The sequence below is a fragment of the Bombina bombina genome, chromosome 6, assembly GCF_027579735.1.
Source record: "Bombina bombina isolate aBomBom1 chromosome 6, aBomBom1.pri, whole genome shotgun sequence".
Taxonomy (NCBI): Eukaryota; Metazoa; Chordata; class Amphibia; order Anura; family Bombinatoridae; genus Bombina; species Bombina bombina.
In genome coordinates this window covers 131,959,202-131,979,776 of record NC_069504.1, presented here as the reverse complement: position 1 = coordinate 131,979,776, position 20,575 = coordinate 131,959,202, and the positions used below count along the sequence as shown (strand labels likewise).

Below are 20,575 nucleotides of genomic sequence, written 5' to 3'. Positions count from 1 at the left end.
TTGGGTATTGATTGCAAACAGTAATTGATGATGATCCGTGGACTCACCGTGTCATTAGAAAGAAAATGAAATATATGCTTACCTGATAAATTTATTTCTTTCTTGACACGGTGAGTCCACGGCCTGCCATGTATTTTTCAGACAGGTTTTTTTATATAAACCTCAGGCACCTCTGCACCTTGTGTTACTTCCTTTCTCTCCTTTCCTTTAGTCGAGTGACTGGGGATTGTGGGTAGGAAGTGATATTTGACAGCTTGGCTGTGGTACTCTTTGCCTCCTCTTGCTAGCCAGGAGTGATATTCCCAACAGTAATTGATGATGATCCGTGGACTCACCGCATCAAGAAATAAATACATTTATCAGATAAGCATAAATTTCGTTTTCTGTCCCTTTAATTTTTATCAACAAATGGATCACTACAATTTCTATGCTATATGCAATAATGACAACTTTCTGTTTGCTGCATCAAATGTGGAAAACCGCACACACTGAATGCTCACGGAATTAGTAACTGCACGGAATCCAGGATTTGACACTTCCAAGCACAATAAAGAGAGATTATGTTTCCTGCTTTTTCTGATAAAAAGGGACCTTTTATTTATTTACTTTAGGGTCCAAAGGGACAACATTTCGGACCATTTTTAGGCCCTTAAACAAGCCTAGGGAATATCAGAGATAATAGAGATAACCACCTATAGACCCTTAATCAGGCATTATTATAATATACAGTAAGTCGTCCAAAATGTCTGTATTTCTCCCTTGGACCCTGATGTAAATCAACAAAGGTCCCTGGCATCTTATTATCTCTTTCTTGGATTTACTTCCCAGCTATAGTTTAGTACTCCTTGTCATCAAAAAAACTAATATATATAATGCATATGAAAGAGCACCAATTTAATATGTTTAAAATAATCCGTACTAAAGGTTATGTAAAAGCTTTAAATTTAAAGTGAAACTCGGAAGTGTATGACCGTTTCCAACTAAGCCCTGGGACTTTACTGCTTACTGGCTGATAGGGACAGCTCCCCCTGACAAAAAGTTAGTTATTTAGCACTTGAACATCAATTTTTCAACAAACAAGGGTTTGTAATACTTTTCAAATGTAATATTTGAGTATCATGTCCCTTTAAGTTATATATTGCTGTAGCCTTTTAGATATATAGGAGGCAGTTCTATAAAACTCAGGTGCATGCAGCAAAAGATGACATTAACACTGTATTTAAAGAGAAGTCTGTGGGGGTTTTTGGGCTTTGCAAGAAAATATCATTTTTGTTACTAATATTATTTTTAAGAAAGATAGGATTCCTAATATTTACAAGGTAATCACAGAGGTAAAAAGTATATTAATATAACTGTGTTGGTTATTTAAAACTGGGGAATGGGTAATAAAGGCATTTATCTTTTTAAAGAATAAAAATTCTGGAGTATACTGTCCCTTTAAATATTACAAACATTCTTATTGTGTCCATTGATTTATAATCCGCAGAATACCTGATCTGTGTTATATGCAAAACAGGCAGGTCTAATGTGCGTTCATTTGCTGCACCTTCATCTGTGTATATAAAATATATATTATTAAAAAACACACCCAACATCAAAGATTATGCTTAAAGGGACATGAAACCCAAAATGTCTTTCATGACTCAGATAGAGCACGCATTTGCAAATAACTATTCAATTTATTTCTATGATCCGTTTTGCTTCATTCTCTTTTTATACTTTCTTGAAAGAGCAGCAATGCACTACTGAGAGCTAGTTTAAAACACACTGGTAAGCCAATCACAAGAGGCGTATATGTGCAGCCACTAATCAGCAGCTAGCTACCAGCTCCTGAGCCTATCTAGATATGCTTTTCAGCAAAGGCTACTAAGAGAACAAAAAAATTAGATAAAAGAAGTAAACTAGGAAGTTGTTTAAATTGTATGCTTTATCTAAATCATAAAAGAAAATGTTTGTTTCATGTCCCTTTAATAAAGGGACAGGTTTAGTATTGTATATTTGTTTGTGTTACTAATATTATGACTAATGTATTTTTCTCTTCTCCAGCATTTACTCAGATCTGTTGATATAATTTTATTGCGGTAAATGTATATTTTAGTGCAATATATTACCAGTGTTTATGTTTTTACTTCTAGGTTCTACAGACTGTGTGTGCTTTGCTACTGTAGGTGTAAATGACCCAGTTACATCTGCTCTTCACATAATACTAGGTACGTATGCCACACAGCTTATGTTTGTATACCAAAACATACCTGCAACTGATATATACTTTAGAGTTAGTTAACACTATTTTTTTTTAAACACTTTGGCGTACGCCTCTTCCAACATTTACCCCTGAATGTTTGGTCAGGTGACATGGGTTTAGAACAGCACATTTGAAACTAATTTTAATAAAAATCTTACATTATAGAATGCGAACAAGTAAAATAATCTATCTTTCTCCAACATTGGTGTGTCCGGTCCACAGCGTCATCCATAACTTGTGGGAATATTCTCTTCCCCAACAGGAAATGGCAAAGAGCACAGCAAAAGCTGTCCATATAGTCCCTCCTAGGCTCCGCCCACCCCAGTCATTCTCTTTGCCGTTGCACAGGCAGCATCTCCACGGAGATGGTGAAGAGTATGTGGTGTTTAGTTGTAGTTTTTTTATTCTACTATCAAGAGTTTGTTATTTTAAAATAGTGCTGGTATGTACTATTTACTCTGAAACAGAAAAGGATGAAGAGTTCTGTTTGTGAGAGGAGTATGATTTTAGCAGCAGTAACTAAAATCGTTTGCTGTTTCCACATAGGACTGTTGAGATGAGATAACTTCAGTTGGGGGAAACAGTTAGCAGACTTCTCTGCTTAAGGTATGACTAGCCATATTTCTAACAAGACTGTGTAATGCTGGAAGGCTGTCATTTTTCCCCTCATGGGGACCGGTAAGCCATTTTCTTAGTCTCAAACAGAATAAAGGGCTTAATATGGGCTATAAAACTGGTAGACACTTTTATGGGCTAGATCGATGGCTTTATTTGGGCATTTTATACAGCTTGAGGTTGAAATTCACACTTTATAACTTTGGGGAACGTTATTTTCACGGCAGGCACTGGCTTAGTCACCTTCCCAGTCAGGAAGGGCCTTCTTGTAGTAGGCAGAGCCTCCTTTTCGCGCCATTATTGCGCAGTTACTTTTGAGAGCAGGACATGCAGCTGCATGTGTATGGGTCTGGAAGTAGTTGAAAAGATCCCTAGAAGGCTTCATCTGGTATCGTATACGCCCCTGGGTTTGGTAAAGTCGCAGCAAAGGCTGTAGCTGGGACTGTAGAGGGGTTAAAACTATAAACGGCTCCGGTTTTGTCATTTTAAGGATTAAAGGTCTGAAATTTGGGGTGCAATGCTTTGAATGCTTTAAGACGCTGTGGTGAAAATTTGGTGAAAATTGAACAATTCCTTCATAGTTTTTCACATATTCAGTAAAAAAGTGTGCCCTGTTTAAAATTTAAAGAGACAGTAACGGTTTTATTTTAAAACGGTTTTTATACTTTATTGACAAGTTTAAGCCTGTTTAACATGTCTGTACCTTCAGATAAACTATGTTCTGTATGTATGGAAGCCAATGTGTCTCCCCCTTCAAAATTGTGTGATAATTGTGCCATAGCGTCCAAACAAAGTAAGGACAGTACTGCCACAGATAGTAAAGTTGCCCAAGATGATTCATCAGATGAAGGGAGTAGACATAGTTCTACATCATCTCCTTCTGTGTCTACACCAGTTTTGCCCACGCAGGAGGCCCCTAGTACTTCTAGCGCGCTAATGCTTGTTACTATGCAACAATTGACGGCAGTAATGGATAACTCCATAGCAAATATTTTATCCAAAATGCCTGCATTTCAGAGAAAGCGCGATTGCTCTGTTTTAAACACTGTAGAGCAGGAGGGCGCTGATGATAATTACTCTGTCATACCCTCACACCAATCTGAAGTGGCCATGAGGGAGGTTTTGTCAGATGGGGAAATTTCTGATTCAGGTAGAATTTCTCAACAGGCAGAACCTGATGTTGTGACATTTAAATTGGAGCATCTCCGCGCACTGCTTAAGGAGGTGCTATCTACTCTGGATGATTGTGACAACCTGGTCATTCCAGAAAAATTGTGCAAGATGGACAAGTTCCTAGAGGTTCCGGTGCACCCCGACGCTTTTCCTATACCCAAGCGGGTGGCGGACATAGTGAATAAGGAGTGGGAGAAGCCCGGCATACCTTTTGTCCCCCCTCCTATATTTAAGAAATTATTTCCTATGGTCGACCCCAGAAAGGACTTATGGCAGACAGTCCCTAAGGTCGAGGGGGCAGTTTCTACACTAGCTAAGCGCACTACTATTCCTATCGAGGATAATTGTGCTTTCAAAGATCCTATGGATAAAAAATTGGAGGGTTTGCTTAAAAAGATTTTTGTACAGCAAGGTTACCTCCTGCAACCTATTTCATGCATTATTCCTGTCACTAAAGCAGCGTGGTTCTGGTTCGAGGAACTAAAAAAGTCGCTCAGTAGAGAGACTCCGTATGAGGAGGTTATGGACAGAATTCACGCACTTAAGTTAGCTAATTCCTTTGTTTTAGATGCCGCTTTGCAGTTAGCTAGATTAGCGGCGAAAAATTCAGGGTTTGCAATTGTGGCGCGCAGAGCGCTCTGGCTAAATCTTGGTTAGCGGATGTATCTTCCAAGACAAAATTGCTTAATATCCCTTTCAAGGGTAAAACCCTTTTTGGGCCAGAATTGAAAGAGATTATCTCAGACATCACTGGGGGTAAGGGCCACGCCCTCCCACAAGATAGGCCTTTCAAGGCCAAGAATAAGTCTAATTTTCATTCCTTTCGCAATTTCAGGAACGGACCGGCCTCCAACTCTGCAGCCTCTAGACAAGAGGGTAATGCTTCGCAAACCAAACCAGCTTGGAAACCGATGCAAGGCTGGAACAAGGGTAAGCAGGCCAAGAAGCCTGCTGCTGCTACCAAAACAGCATGAAGGAGTAGCCCCCGATCCGGGACCGGATCTAGTAGGGGGCAGACTTTCTTCGCTCAGGCTTGGACAAGAGATGTTCAGGATCCCTGGACACTAGAATTAGTTTCTCAGGGTTATCTTCTAGAATTCAAGGAACTACCCCCAAGGGGAAGGTTCCACATGTCTCACTTATCTTCAAACCAAATAAAGAGACAGGCATTCTTACATTGTGTAGAAGACCTGTTAAAGATGGGAGTGATACACCCAGTTCCAACTGTGGAACAAGGTCAGGGGTTTTACTCAAATCTGTTTGTAGTTCCCAAAAAAGAGGGAACTTTCAGACCAATTCTGGATTTAAAAATTCTAAACAAATTTCTCAGAGTTCCATCGTTCAAAATGGAAACCATTCGAACAATTTTACCTACAATCCAGGAGGGTCAATTTATGACTACCGTGGATTTAAAGGATGCGTATCTACATATTCCTATCCACAGAGATCATCATCAGTTCCTAAGGTTCGCCTTTCTGGACAAACATTACCAGTTTGTGGCTCTCCCATTCGGACTAGCCACTGCTCCAAGGATTTTCACAAAGGTACTCTGGTCCCTTCTAGCGGTTCTAAGACCAAGGGGCATTGCAGTGGCACCTTACTTGGACGACATTCTGATACAAGCGTCGTCTCTTTCAAAGGCGAAGGCTCACACAGACATCGTTCTGGCCTTTCTCAGATCTCACGGGTGGAAGGTGAACATAGAAAAGAGTTCCCTGTCTCCGTCGACAAGAGTTCCTTTCTTAGGGACAATAATAGATTCTTTAGAAATGAAGATTTTCCTGACAGAAGTCAGAAAGTCAAAACTTCTAAACGCTTGTCAAGTTCTTCACTCTGTTCCACGTCCTTCCATAGCTCAGTGCATGGAAGTAGTAGGGTTGATGGTTGCAGCAATGGACATAGTTCCTTTTGCACAAATTCATCTAAGACCATTACAACTGTGCATGCTGAAACAGTGGAATGGGGACTATACAGACTTGTCTCCAGTGATTCAAGTAGATCAGAAGACCAGAGACTCACTCCGTTGGTGGCTAACCCAGGATCACCTGTCCCAGGGAATGAGCTTCCGCAGACCAGAGTGGGTCATCGTCATGACCGACGCCAGTCTAGTGGGCTGGGGTGCGGTCTGGGACTCCCTGAAAAACAGGGTCTATGGTCTCGGGAAGAGTCTCTTCTCCCGTTAAACATTCTGGAACTGAGAGCGATATTCAATACTCTCAGGGCTTGGCCTCAACTAGCAAAGGCCAGATTCATAAGATTCCAATCAGACAACATGACGACTGTTGCTTACATCAACCATCAGGGGGGAACAAGGAGTTCCCTGGCGATGAGAGAAGTGACCAAAATCATAAAATGGGCGGAGGATCACTCCTGCCACCTATCTGCGATCCACATCCCAGGAGTGGAAAACTGGGAGGCGGATTATCTGAGTCGTCAGACATTCCATCCGGGGGAGTGGGAACTCCACCCGGAGATATTTGCCCAGTTGACTCAATTGTGGGGCATTCCAGATATGGATCTGATGGCGTCTCGTCAGAACTTCAAGGTTCCTTGCTACGGGTCCAGATCCAGGGATCCCAAGGCGACTCTAGTGGATGCATTAGTAGCGCCTTGGGCCTTCAACCTAGCTTATGTGTTTCCACCTTTCCCTCTCATTCCCAGGCTGGTAGCCAGGATCAAACAAGAGAGGGCCTCTGTGATTTTGATAGCTCCTGCGTGGCCACGCAGGACTTGGTATGCAGACCTGGTGAATATGTCATCGGCTCCACCATGGAAGCTACCTTTGAGACAGGATCTTCTAGTACAGGGTCCATTCGAACATCCAAATCTAGTTTCTCTCCAGCTGACGGCTTGGAAATTGAACGCTTGATTTTATCTAAGCGTGGGTTTTCGGATTCTGTGATAGATACTCTGGTACAAGCCAGAAAACCTGTAACTAGAAAAATTTACCATAAAATATGGAAAAGATATATCTGTTGGTGTGAATCCAAGGGATTCTCATGGAGTAAGATCAAAATTCCTAGGATCCTTTCCTTTCTCCAAGAAGGTTTGGATAAGGGATTATCAGCGAGTTCTCTAAAGGGACAGATTTCTGCTTTATCTGTCTTGTTACTCAAACGACTGGCAGCTGTGCCAGATGTTCAAGCTTTTGTTCAGGCTTTGGTCAGGATCAAGCCTGTTTACAGACCTTTGACTCCTCCCTGGAGTCTGAATTTAGTTCTTTCAGTTCTTCAAGGGGTTCCGTTTGAACCTCTACATTCCATAGATATCAAGATGTTATCTTGGAAAGTTCTGTTTTTGGTTGCTATTTCTTCTGCTAGAAGAGTTTCTGAGTTATCTGCTCTGCAGTGTAATCCGCCCTATCTGGTGTTCCATTCAGATAAGGTTGTTTTGCGTACTAAACCTGGTTTCCTTACAAAGGTTGTTTCTAACAAGAATATTAACCAGGAAATAGTTGTGCCTTCTTTGTGTCCGAATCCAGTTTCAAAGAAGGAACGTTTGTTACACAATTTAGATGTAGTTCGTGCTTTGAAGTTCTATTTAGAAGCAACAAAGGATTTCAGACAAACGTCTTCTCTGTTTGTCGTTTATTCTGGCAAGAGGAGAGGTCAAAAAGCTACTGCTACCTCTCTTTCCTTTTGGCTGAAAAGCATCATCCGATTGGCTTATGAGACTGCCGGACGGCAGCCTCCCGAATGCATCACAGCTCACTCTACTAGGGCTGTGGCTTCCACATGGGCCTTCAAGAACGAGGCTTCTGTTGATCAGATATGTAAGGCAGCGACTTGGTCTTCCCTGCACACTTTTGCCAAATTCTACAAATTTGATACTTTTGCTTCTTCGGAGGCTATTTTTGGGAGAAAGGTTTTGCAAGCCGTGGTGCCTTCCGTTTAGGTAACCTGATTGGCTCCCTCCCTTCATCCGTGTCCTAAAGCTTTGGTATTGGTTCCCACAAGTTATGGATGACGCCGTGGACCGGACACACCAATGTTGGAGAAAACAGAATTTATGCTTACCTGATAAATTACTTTCTCCAACGGTGTGTCCGGTCCACGGCCCGCCCTGGTTTTTTTAATCAGGTTTGATGAATTTCTTTCTTTAACTACAGTCACCACGGCACCCTATAGTTTCTCCTGTTTTTTTCTCCTGTCCGTCGGTCGAATGACTGGTGTGGGCGGAGCCTAGGAGGGACTATATGGACAGCTTTTGCTGTGCTCTTTGCCATTTCCTGTTGGGGAAGAGAATATTCCCACAAGTTATGGATGACGCCGTGGACCGGACACACCGTTGGAGAAAGTAATTTATCAGGTAAGCATAAATTCTGTTTTCAATGCCAACAGAACATATAGGCGTCAATTATAAAAGTTTGTTTAATTATTTTTCTACAAAATTTACCATTAATGTCTACGGGGATTTTTGTTGTCAAATAATTTGATAAGCTTTTCTAAAGGATTGTGATCTTATTTGTTACAGCCTACCTTGACCTTTCTAGACCTCCTGACTTTGTCATGTGCCTCTGACCCTTTAGTCAGTGATTGAAAATGTCTTAATGACCCCTAGTCTTCCACCTCCCTTATGATAGGTTAAGGCTTGATTGGACAAGCCTGTTTGACTAACTTACTTTCTTGCAACCTTTTTGGGAGCAAAAAGTATGAACAAATGAACTGATTTGGTCAAGCAATCTTTTTCGTTCTTTGTCCATTTCATCCTGTAATGTATTCGATTGCTTGTATATCGGAAGAATCACAAACTTGGCCAAATGCACATCTCTATTATTTAGCATTAATACTGAGCCCACATACGTTTATAAGATTTTCACAATACCTTTTATATCATCTGCCATTTATTCATGTCTGCTCGACTAAGCAAACTTTGCACATTCTGTTATTAGTATAGATTGAAAGCACTTGACATCTGCCTTGTAAGGAATCTAACAAATGGAACAATCTTATTCGATGTTAATATTTTTGAAAATATGTCTACACTTTAGTATTCAGAGCTTTTAACACAAACTTGTATAACACTAGTTGCTCTTTCACAACATCCACTGAATGTCTGTAAATGATTTACAAAATTCCACTCATCAACCTTTTAATGTTTAATAGTTTAGTACTAGCTTGTCAATTTATGTTCGCTTTTTAAAAAAGGAGACTCTCAGCCATTGGATGTTTGTTCTATACACCACAAGAACATGTTTCTGAAATACTCAGTCTCATTGGTTGGATACGGTTTCTATGGGGACGTGCTAAAAGGCAGCGAAAAGAATCGCTGGATGGGCCCTGCCAGATATGACTTTTCAGGTAGAGTAAAATGTATTTTTATATAAAAAAAATAAAAAATCTTACCTCTGTAATCACCATATACTATTTTAATACAAATTAGAAAGATTTAATTTTAATAAACCAGAAAAAAGGCTGTCATGAAAAGGAATGCAGCACATTAATTTTTTAAATATCTTTTTTATATTATTTAATCTAACAGAAGAATTTGTCATATCTGTTGATGAAATTTTAATCATTCATCACTGAAAGTAATTCAGATCTGTAGCCACTTACCATTTATCAAGTCTTCTTTTTTTTGTAAGAGTAATGTTTTGAATTTTATGTCCCAGTAGGAAAATTAAAAATAAATTTGCAACAAAGTCATCTAAGCTGTGATAAGCAATTAAAAATTTAAATGTAATTTGTGGTTTTAAAATTTCTTTTGCTATGCAACAGAGATCTATCATTTTATTGTGCTAAATCTGTCGCTAGTTGCTTTGCATCTTAAAATGTAATTATGGGAATTGTTTTTATGGTATTTTGAAAAACAATCTGTATACTTGGAAACATTATATACCATAGTAATTTCCTTGTGTTTTCTATTTAATTAAAATTAGAATTAACAAGGATTATTGCATTCTGCCACATGATTGGTTTATTGAATTATTTTAATTATGCCTGTGTTTTATACAGTTAAAAAGTTCTCAAGACAATGCTAAAATAGTTGTACTTAATTATTTACTGTATGTGTAACTAAGCCAACTTGTTAAGCTATTTTAAGGTAAAATACTGTATTGAGTGTCGAGTATAGAAAATCATCCATTCTTAAATCAATATTGTACCGATTTACCAGTTGAGACAGCTATATTTATGGAAGTTTCACATCACTGCATTTAGTTAATCACTCACCAAATGTAACCCCCAGTTCACCAGTCATTTGCTTCTGTCGTTTGGACACGAATGGATAGATTTTCTTAAGTCTGAGCTAAAGACACAATGAAATGCTGCTGAATTGTTTTGGTAGCATAATTTATATTTTGTTTCTTTTTTATTTTAACATTAAATATTAATACTTTACATGTTCTGTGTATTCAGGCTGAGTTTTAGATTTGAAGGAACTGAGCAAGCTCATATGTACACATTCCTCATATATTCCTCATATTTTCAATACTGGAAAGATGCTTCCAATTTCTTCGCTTTTTGTCCTAGTAATCTTTCAGATCTTTCAAGTTCTTGTTAATTCTCTTTGCAAAACCTAGGAAAATGGGTTTTAAGATTATCCATATCATGCTATTGTGGTAACAGCTTCCGAAAAGTATTTGTGGACGCAGATTGTTTTATGTATTTATCTATAAAATAAATAAATAAAATCTTAGTTTCAGATGTCTCTGCTTACCATATTCTTCTGCTCTAAAGGAATACTAAATTGTGTTTCTAGATACTCTCACAACTTAAAGAACTTAGTGGTGATTTTATTAATAGTATCCTGATACTTTTAGGCATAATATGCAGTTGATATCTATTCGAGCCAAGTTTTCACCAGCATTTTAGTTTTATATTTTTACCCACTTTTTTAATATTTTTTTTTAATAAAAGTTTGTTTTAAATCACTTATGACATACATGCCCTAACATAATACGATATAAACAAGGGGTGACTCTGAGTGCTTATTTAGTATAGCTACTTTTGTTCACTTTCTGTAAATTAATTTTCTTCCTAAAGGGAAAGAGTCCACACCCGCATTCATTACTTTTGGGAAATTCAGAACCTGGCCACCAGGAGGAGGCAAAGACACCCCTGCCAAAGGGATTAAATACCTCCCCCTCATCCCCCAGTCATTCATTGCCTTTCGTCACAGGAGGTGGCAGAGAGGTGCCGGAATATCGGAGGTCTCTTATGAGGGGTTCTACCCTTCACTATGGGACAGGAGTTTAAGTAGCCCTTTAAGCATCTCAACTTGCACTTGAACGTTAGAGTCCGGAGATGCAGGGGGAGCTTCCCTTTGCGACACCATCCCGACTCATATTAGCAATCGGCGTTGACTAGTTTCGCTGCCTGCTTTTTACACTCAAGTCCATGTCAGGAGCGAAGCTACTAACCTGTCACCCTTGAAGGGCCGTGTTCCTGTTTCACGGCGTAGATTCTGGTAAGATTGTTTCATTTTTTATTATATAATGTTAACACAGAAGACAGGGTCACAGTGTGGCGCCTTTTATCTTTATAGAACCAAGGGTTAATATCTCCTTAGGGGGATTATTAAACAGGGGGGGATAATAATCTTATATGTTTATTTGATTTTATGCTGCTTTATGTGTGAGATGTTAGGCTCATAGGCTGTTATGGAATATACAGGTTTCACTTTCACTTTGAGAGCCATGCAGCTTACAAGCTTGGCGCGCTTTTTCTCATAGCAGGGACAGTCCTGCATTGTGCACTATGTAATTCATTCCCTCTTTCCTGACCAGACTATCAGAGAGGAGTCATAAATCTCTGTACTGTCTGGGTCATAGGAGGTGGTGAGTGCCCAAGCCATTGGGGTATAAGGGTGCCTTTTTTTTTTAAATAAAATAAGTTGTTTTATTTCTCTAGTTCTCCGGCTATTGCACTAGCGATGGAGGATTCTGTTACTTTAGAGGGCACTTCCTCTATTCTTAAAGAGTAATTCCTGTTTATATAGTGAGGAATCCCTAGTTCCCCCTCTCAATTATGTGCTATATACCTTGATTATGTGATAATTATGTTCCATATACCTTGATAATGTGATAATATGAAACATGTTTGATACCACAGAGCCGACCACCTCTGAGGAGTTGTCGTCCAATGAGGTGCGTACCCTACATTGTTATCTCTATACACATGCAGTTTTCCCGTAGCATTGCGGATACTCCATTTGGAGAGGGCCTTTTTTTTCAGACGTTACTGCGCAGTTCAGATGGCGGTGTCTGCGGCCTTAATGCTTTACCTCGCCCTGCTAAGCGCAAGCAAAAGGTTACATATTGCACTCCTTCCCAGAGATCATCAAATACATTTTGGATTTAACTGATAGGGTTATCCGAGGCTGAAGTTCTTCTGAGACTAAAGAGTATGAACTTTCTGGGTCGAAGTCTGCTGCCTCTCAACCTCCAGCTGCAGAAAAACCAGACTTTAGTTTTAGGAATTTGCGCTTCTTCTAAAGGAAGTTTTTGGCATATTCAGGGGTTCCTGAGGTCATATTGCCTGAGGAACCTTTATTTACTAAATTGAATAGAGTTTGAGGACAGGGTGGTGCCTTCTCTTCTCTGTTCCTGTTGTCCCGGGTACTCCACCTTGGACTGTACAGTTCCCTGCGGGTGCGACTGTCCCTGAGTGTTGTGCCTTTCGTTACAGAATTGCGCGCCTTCGCGTGTTACTCAGACATGTTTTTTCAGTTATTGAACGACCTTATCCTTTCGGATACGGGAATACTCAGTCTGCTCTTCGAATGGGGCACCTCATTAGACGTGTGGGGATGATGTAATCTCCTGATTGTCCATGTATTGAGATCTTTTCCAGTTTTTTTTTTAAAGATCAGGGCTCCGTTTTGGCTGGTCTTGCGTTAGGCCTGTTTCTTTTTGGGCGTTAACCTACGGGTTGCCTTGTATTTTATTTTCATCCGATATGATGTCCTGTCTGTTTTCCTTCTTCCCCTCTGAGGGAGGATTTATGTGACTTGACGGTTAGGACCCGGATTGCAGACTGGTCCTGTTTGGGTTCAGTTTTGTCTGGTAGCTGTTCGGACACGTGGCGCCGCAATGCTTGGCTGGACCGGTAGAGGTGCATAGTGCTCTGTGTTCAACTAAGCATTCTAGAGGACCGGTGGGTCCGTGAGGCAGGAAGGATTGTCTCAGTCCTTAAAGCCTTCAATTTGCATGACTGGGTCAGTGGAGTTAGTGGAGGGTTGGTGGGCTTGCGCCCTCTTGCCGCCGAGTTGGGCGGTTTGGCCTTTTTTTTTTTTGAGGCCCTGGGAATTGTCTTTCTGGACTTAGTTCTCAGCAGCTAGTAGTTTAATGGGTACTTCAGCTACCTTGCAGCGGATGGGTTACAGAATGTGACCAGCTGCAGCTATTGCACATTGACTGTGTACTGTCTAGCTGGTTTTTATGAGACCATTTGGTCTTCCTCTGTTGTCTCCATGTGAGTTGGGTCTCCTTTTAGGGACCTGGGTTCCCCTCCGGGATATGGTCGTTCCCTGTTAGGGGCACTTGGAGTGGTCTCCTTGGGCTCTGCTTGGAGCTGGGGGATGCTGTGCGTCCTTTTCTCTCTCAAACATCATTTGATTGTATGGAGGTGATATGGAGACCAGCCTTTGCTCGAGTGATTTTGGCCTCGGGGTATCCCCTTGCTTGTTGTCCTGTGGCTGTTTGAGAGTCTATGGGCTTAGTGTCGTTGTACGACTTTTAACACCTTAGCTCCTTTGGAGCATTGGTCTTTGGCAAGGGGTGGTCTCTTCTTTGGGTCGGAATTTACGAGTTATCTCGTTATCAGGGGCTGATGCTCATTGGGCTGGACTTACGGCTTTATGGTCGGTTTCCCTTGGTCAGCTTGCTGTTGTAACCTTATTGATTCACTGCTCTGCAGGTGAATGGGTTTGCAGTGTCTCTGCTGCAGCTATTGCACATTGGATGTGTGTTAGCAAGCTAATTCCTTAGGAGGATTCCTTCTAAGTTCATCTGTGTTGGAGATTGATCTCTCCTTTAGCCTGTGGCTTTGTGTCTTGTAGGCAAGTGCTCTGCCTTTTTGGCCCCATCCCTTTTCTTAGGGTGGGGGGCTTATTCTCCTTCTTATGGAGGTGTGGTCATTTTTCTAGGGATTCTCTTGGATTCAGGAGGTTGGAACTGAGAGTTAACCTTTCAGAGAGGGGTGTTTTCTCTGGGTTGTTACGTTCCATCTGGAGTCTTGCTGGCTCCGTTTCGAGACTATGGTGGGCCTTTTGTTAGATTCCTTTGGGTTTACGGCCTTGTCGTCTGTTTCTAAGGAGTCGGGTTAACACCCGTGCTCTGTTGGGATGGCTGTGGCCATTCTTCCGCTCGTTTTTGAGCTGATGTTTGGGTTCTTCTGTTCCCCTGTTTCAGACCTGCCGATGCTTGGGCTGGCCCGGCTGGGGGTGGCTTCTGAGATGTGTTGTCCTCTTCAGGATCTAGGTTGGCATAGTAGCTAGCTCCCTGGGCTTGCAAGCAGATGGTCCAGGGTTACCATACACCTTTGGGTTCTGGGTGTAACCTCTCTCTCTCTTGGGGGTGCAGTGGGCCTCGTTAAGGTTATGTGCTTCCCCTTTTGGAGTCCTGTGTGTAGGTCTGGCGTCGTCGATTGCCTAGAGTGTGCCCTCTGTTTGGGAGTTTTCTTTTGCAATCTGTTCTCTTGCTGGCTGCTTTTTACTTCTCAGCAAGTATTCTTCTGTGCCGTCCTGATGATGGCTGCGTGTTCTTGACTCAGGGTTTTTCGTCCGGGTCTGTTGCACATTCTTTTTTGTCTGAATACTTTAGTATTCTTAGTTCTGACGATGTGAGGACTCAATCTTCAGTTTGTCTTTCAGTACTTTGCACTATGTTGAGCGAAGGGTTTCTCTGTTTAGATGCCCGGTCCTAAACCTCTGGTTTCTGCTTGGTCTGGGCGTAGCCTCCCCTTGTCTGTCAGGATCCATTTGGATCTTTGTAAGCTGGGCTCACTATTGGGGGTTTTCCTTTTATGGATTTTTTTGGTGACCTTTCGGTTTCCCCTCGGTTCTCCTTGCCCTATCCCTTGGGTATCCCTTTAGTGAGGGGTGAGCGGTGGGGGACCGACTGTTGGGCGACGATGGGTGTCTCCTGCAGGACTGTTGGCTCAGTTGTGTCCGAATTTGCAGTCTCTAGCTAGACTTCTGGACTATCTGCTGGTTAGTGTCCTTGGGGCCTTTCCTTTTTAAAGTTTTCTCGGCTTCGGACGAAGCAGGGTTTTTGTTCGGTAGTGGTTTCAGGCTTGGCGTTCTCGGAATGGGCTGCCTATTGTACCCTCCCATTTTGGATTTCAGTGTCCTCTTTAGCTTGGTATGGTTTTCCCAAAAGTAATGAATGCAGCTTTGAACTCTTTCCCATTAGGAAGAAAAACATAAAAAACATAAATTATGCTTACCTGATAATTTCATTTTCTTCTGTGGGTAAGAGTCCACAGCCCCCCACCCATTTTTTATGTGGGGCGTCTTAGGTGTGTTCTTCTGGCACCTTTTTCACCCTGATATTTCTACTGTTCCTTGTTCCCCGGCAGAATGACTGGGGGATGAGGAATGTGGGGGAGGTATTTAAGCGTTTTGGCTTGGGTGTCTTTGCCTCCTCCTGGTGGCCAGGTTCTGAATTTCCCAAAAGTAATGAATCCAGCTGTGGAATCTTTTCCACGGAAGAAAATGAAATTATCAGGTAAGCATAATTTATGTTTTTAGAAAATTCAATGAATTAATACATAGCACCTTCTAAACTACAGAAAATGACTTTTTAAGGCAAATTTATAATTGAAGTGGTAATTCACTTCATAAATACAAATGTAGTTCCATCAAGTCTCTTTAAACAGTATAGCCTTCAGCAAAATATAACAAAAGAATAAAGCAAATTTGACAATTTAAGTAAATTGTATGTTCTATCCAATAAAAGAACAAAATTGGGGTTTCCTGTCCCTTAAAATATTGTTTGATGTATTTATTTATAAAATAAAAAAATAAAATCTGGGTTGCAGATGTCTCTGCTTACCATACCATACCATATTTTTTTTTAAGGAAATATAATTGATTGTAAATAAATAATTTATTTAGGTTTGGCTAAATACCTTGTATGTCAGCTTAGGTGGACACAATAGTACACATCAATGTTGCTGTATTTCCTTAGCTTATGGAAGCCAATTATGAACAGTAACTTTTTAACAAATACCCGTGAATTTTTTTTTTTTTTTGGACAGAGTAAGTCAGTTTAATCAAGAAATCTAGAAGAAAATGGAATTATCTTATGATATAGACATCAGCACCTTGAAGACTTTTGGATTCTTATGTTTGAGTAGGGTAAACACATTAGTCTTTATTGGATTCTTCTGAGATAAAGCTAGAGTGAAATCAAAAACTCAGTATTTCGTTCCCTCATATAATTTACCTCCAATTCTGGGCAAACTTATATCTTCAGTTTCTGGTGCCTGGGAGAGAAATACTCCATATTTGATTTAACCCCGAAGATGGTGACTGTTATTAACTTACTTCAATTCTTTTTTAGCTTATATGCATGGTCGGGGGTGTACTGTGACTAGAGTAATGTCCGCTATATATTTTTTATGTTCATTGAGGGGTTATTCGGTATAAGCATATTGAGATCTTTTAAGTAATTGTTACTGGCAAGAGATGAGTAGAAGAAAGTGTTCTCTGCACCCCTCCCCATCAGTTTGGGGAGATTACACAGTCTTAAGTGCAGCTGACACAAGGTCCCTTGGGGATAAAACAAAGTGTGGCAAAGTGACAGAATGCTGGAAAGAAACATGACTTATGGTCCGTCACCTGGACCTTTTTCAAGACCATCCACCCACCAACTGTGTGTACAAATAATAACATACAATCTCCTTATATTTCCCTTAGTGCAATTATCTCACCCGTAGTACAATTAAAAGTTTGCGCCATAATGATGTCATTACAAATACATCCGTGATTGTACTATAGAACCTGCTTAGATTCACTTCTATTTTTAAATGTGCATAGTTCTCTTGGTATCCCTTGTTGAAAAAGAAAACGCACATATCCTACACTAGTGGTAGCTATCTGCTTAGTACCTGCACATATTTGTCTCTTGTGATTGGCTAACTAGATGTATTAATCTGGCTGCCAGTAGTACAATGATGTTCCTTCAGCAAAAGATAACAAGAGAATGAAGCACATTTGATAATAGAAGTAAATTGTATGTTCTATCCAATTAACCCCTTAAGGACCAGCGACATACCCTGTATGTCGCTGGACATTTTTTGGGACTTGATTGTTTTATAGCGCGGTCTTGCCACCAGCGTTGAGACTGCTCTATTCCACAAAGCCTGCTGGAGGGAGGGCATTAATAGCGTGTTCATGCTAGACTTGTGCTATTATGTCCTGAAAAAACCCTTAACAACTAGTGACATACAGGGTACATTGTGGTCATTAAGGGGTTAAAGAAAAAAATAAGGTTCCCTGTCTTTTTAAAGGACCTTTAAATACAGTAGAATTGTATAATTAACAAATGCGTGATAAAAAGATAAATGAAATAACACTCTGAATTTCAAATAAGCAAAAGATTTTTTTCTGACAAAATTATTCCCCCCCCCTCCCATTTGCCTGCTCTCTGTATCATGTGACAGCCATCAGCCAATCACAGGCTAGCATATGTACACATTGTGAACTTGTCCACATGCTCATTAGCATGTGCATGAAAATGACGTATAATGATATTTTAATTTATAAAATGTTTGTTTGTTTTAGGTTTTAAGACATTTTTGGCTCATCATTATTATGAAGGGACTGTTACTTTCCAACCAGCAAAGTGTTGTTTGAGTTCTCCAAGGGATCAAATCTGCTGCAGGTCTGGGTGAGTAGTAATTCATCTGATCCCACGATCAGATCCCTGATAGACATGTTTACATATTACATACCTTTTTCTGTTCTATAAATACAGGTACAAATTCCCAAATCTGGAATTCCAAAATCCAGACTTTTTCATAATACAGGTTCCCCTCGGTTTACAACGGTTCAATTTGCACCGTTTCAGAATAACAACCTTTTTTTTTTCAGTCATGTGACTGCTATTGAAAAGCATTGAGAAGCAGTGCATTGATTAAAATAGCCAGTAGGTGGAGCTGTCCGCTTGTGTTGCAGCAAAGATATGCAAGCCAAGCAAGCTGAATTTAATCAGTTTAACCAGACCTGAGCTATATTAGGTGTTACTTATGCCAATTTTGAGAGGGGCCTGGAACCTAACTCCCTCACTTCCCATTGACTTACATTATAAACTGGGTTTCAATTTACAACAGTTTCGATTTACAACCATTCCTTCTGGAACCTAAACTGAGGGCTACATGTATATATATATTTTTTAATAAAATCATTTAAAAATTACCACTTTTCCCCAACAGTAAGTCTCACACTTCTTCATATTTGGTTTGGTTTTTGTGTTCTAAAATGCATATGCTAGTGTATGGGGTCAATTTATGAAGCTGCATTTGCAGCTTTTGAGACTATGCGGAGCCTGCAGCCACATATTTAAGAAACATAAACTGCTTCAGAGGTGGTGAGATCAATAACCCCAAAACGCGCTAGTTTGGGGGGATTTACATGCCCTTTTCTTGCGCAATTGGTTTAGCCGGAAGAGAGATGGCATTGTACAAGAAACCTCTTATGCATTGATAATTTTGCTATGTGATGCAGCATCGCAAGTGGCAATTACAGGCGGCAATGATGATAAATCCTTTCTGAGGATACTGTGTATGCAGACTTATACATGCAGCTTAAAGGGACATGAAACCCAAAAATGTTTCTTTCATGATTCAGATAGAGCATGCAATTTTAAATAACTTTCAATTTTATTTCTATTATCCAATTTGTGTTGTTCTCTTTGTATCCTTTGTTAAAAAGTATACCTAAGTAGGCTCAGAAGCTACTGATTGGTGACTGCACATATATGCATCTTTTCATTGGCTTTCAGCTAACTCCCAGTAGTGCATTGCTGCTTTTAACAAAGGATACTAAGAGAATAAAGCAAAGTAGATAATGGAAGTTAATTGGAAAATTGTTTAAAAATGCTATGTGCTATCTGAATCATGAAAGAGAAATATTGGATTTCATATCCCTTTAAAGTTAATACTGCATGTAATAGACAATACCATAAAGAAGAATATGCACAGATACTGATCTAAAAATCCAGTACAAAACATTTTAAAAACTTACTTAGAAGCTCCCAGTTTAGCACCGTTGATGAGGTTAGGCTGGGACCCCCACTGAAAGGGGCTGGGAAACAGGACGAGCAGACCCTCCCCTGCATATGAAAAGACCCATTGCACAAACGGGATCAAGCAGGAGTCTGCAGACTTGAGTCTACATCTGATACTTTTAGTGCTTGGTTGGGAGTCTGAAAATGAGCACAATGTTATCAAAAAATAAGCTAAAAAACTATACATTGTTACAAAAACACTCCCAGATGGGCTATATCAATGGATCATCTACAAAACTTTTATGCAAAGAAAAATCCATGGTACAGCGTTCCTTTAATGGGACAGTAAAGTCAAAATTAAAGGGACATAAAACCCAAATGTTTTCTTTCATGATTCATATAGAGCATGCAATTTTAAACAACTTTCTAATTTAGTTCTATTATCACATTTTCTTGTTATCTTTTGTTGAAAAGCAGGGAGGTAAACTCACGAGCATGCATGTGTCTGGAGCACTATATGGCAGCAGTTTTGCAAGAATGTGATCCATTTGCAAGAGTACTTGATGGCTGCACTACTTACTGCCATGTCATGCTCCAGACACGTACCTAGGTATCTCTTCAACAAAGAATACCTTAGTATCGATGCAAATTTGATAATTGGAGTCAATTTGAAACTTTTTGAAAATTGTATGCTCTGTCTGAATCTCAAAAAAAGATGTTTGGGTTTCATATCCCTTTAAACTGTCATGATTCAGACAGAGCATGGCATTTTACACAACTTTCTATTTTATTCGTTCTCTGATTTACTGAATTATCTTGGTATCCTTTGTTGAAAAGCATAACTAGGTAGATTAAGGAGCAGCAATGTACTACTAGCTGCTGTTTGGTGGCTGTCCGTATATGGCTGATTCAAGAAAGGATACCAAGAGTATGAAGCAAATTTGATAATACAATTTTGAACAACATTCCAATTTGCTGGTTTCTGTCTGAATTATAAAATAAAACTTTTGAGTTCCATGTTCCTTTAACTCCTATTTTTCTCAAATGAACTGACACTCGGTAACTATCTCCATAATGTGACACTTCAAGATCTGACACATGTTTGGGGCCAGAGAGCAACAGCTCTTTCAATTTTTTCCATGGAAGTTAAAGGGACAGCTATGCTGCATCACTTTCAAGTGTTTCAACATTTGGGTATTATGGCCCTTTAAGTACTGGCAGAAAGTCTGCCAGTATAAAAATAAGTGGGGGGAGTTTTTTTTTTTTATGTATGTTCTGCAATGTAGTATATGCCCTTACCCCCAACCTCCCTGATCCCCCCCCCCCAAACAGCTCTCTAAATCTCCCCCCTCTACCTATTTGCTGCCATC

General features: G+C 40.2%; 1 protein-coding gene across 2 annotated transcripts in view; it reads left to right on the top strand.

Annotated features, from left to right (window-relative positions):
- Nucleotides 1–20,575, top strand: part of CERK (ceramide kinase) — a 349,026-nt gene that overhangs the window by 233,653 nt on the left and 94,798 nt on the right. For both annotated transcript variants that reach the window (XM_053716616.1, XM_053716615.1), the window contains 3 exons: nucleotides 2,136–2,210; nucleotides 9,181–9,333; nucleotides 17,762–17,867. In XM_053716616.1, the coding sequence (XP_053572591.1) occupies nucleotides 2,136–2,210; nucleotides 9,181–9,333; nucleotides 17,762–17,867 (334 nt within the window). The remainder of the gene's footprint in view (nucleotides 1–2,135; nucleotides 2,211–9,180; nucleotides 9,334–17,761; nucleotides 17,868–20,575) is intronic.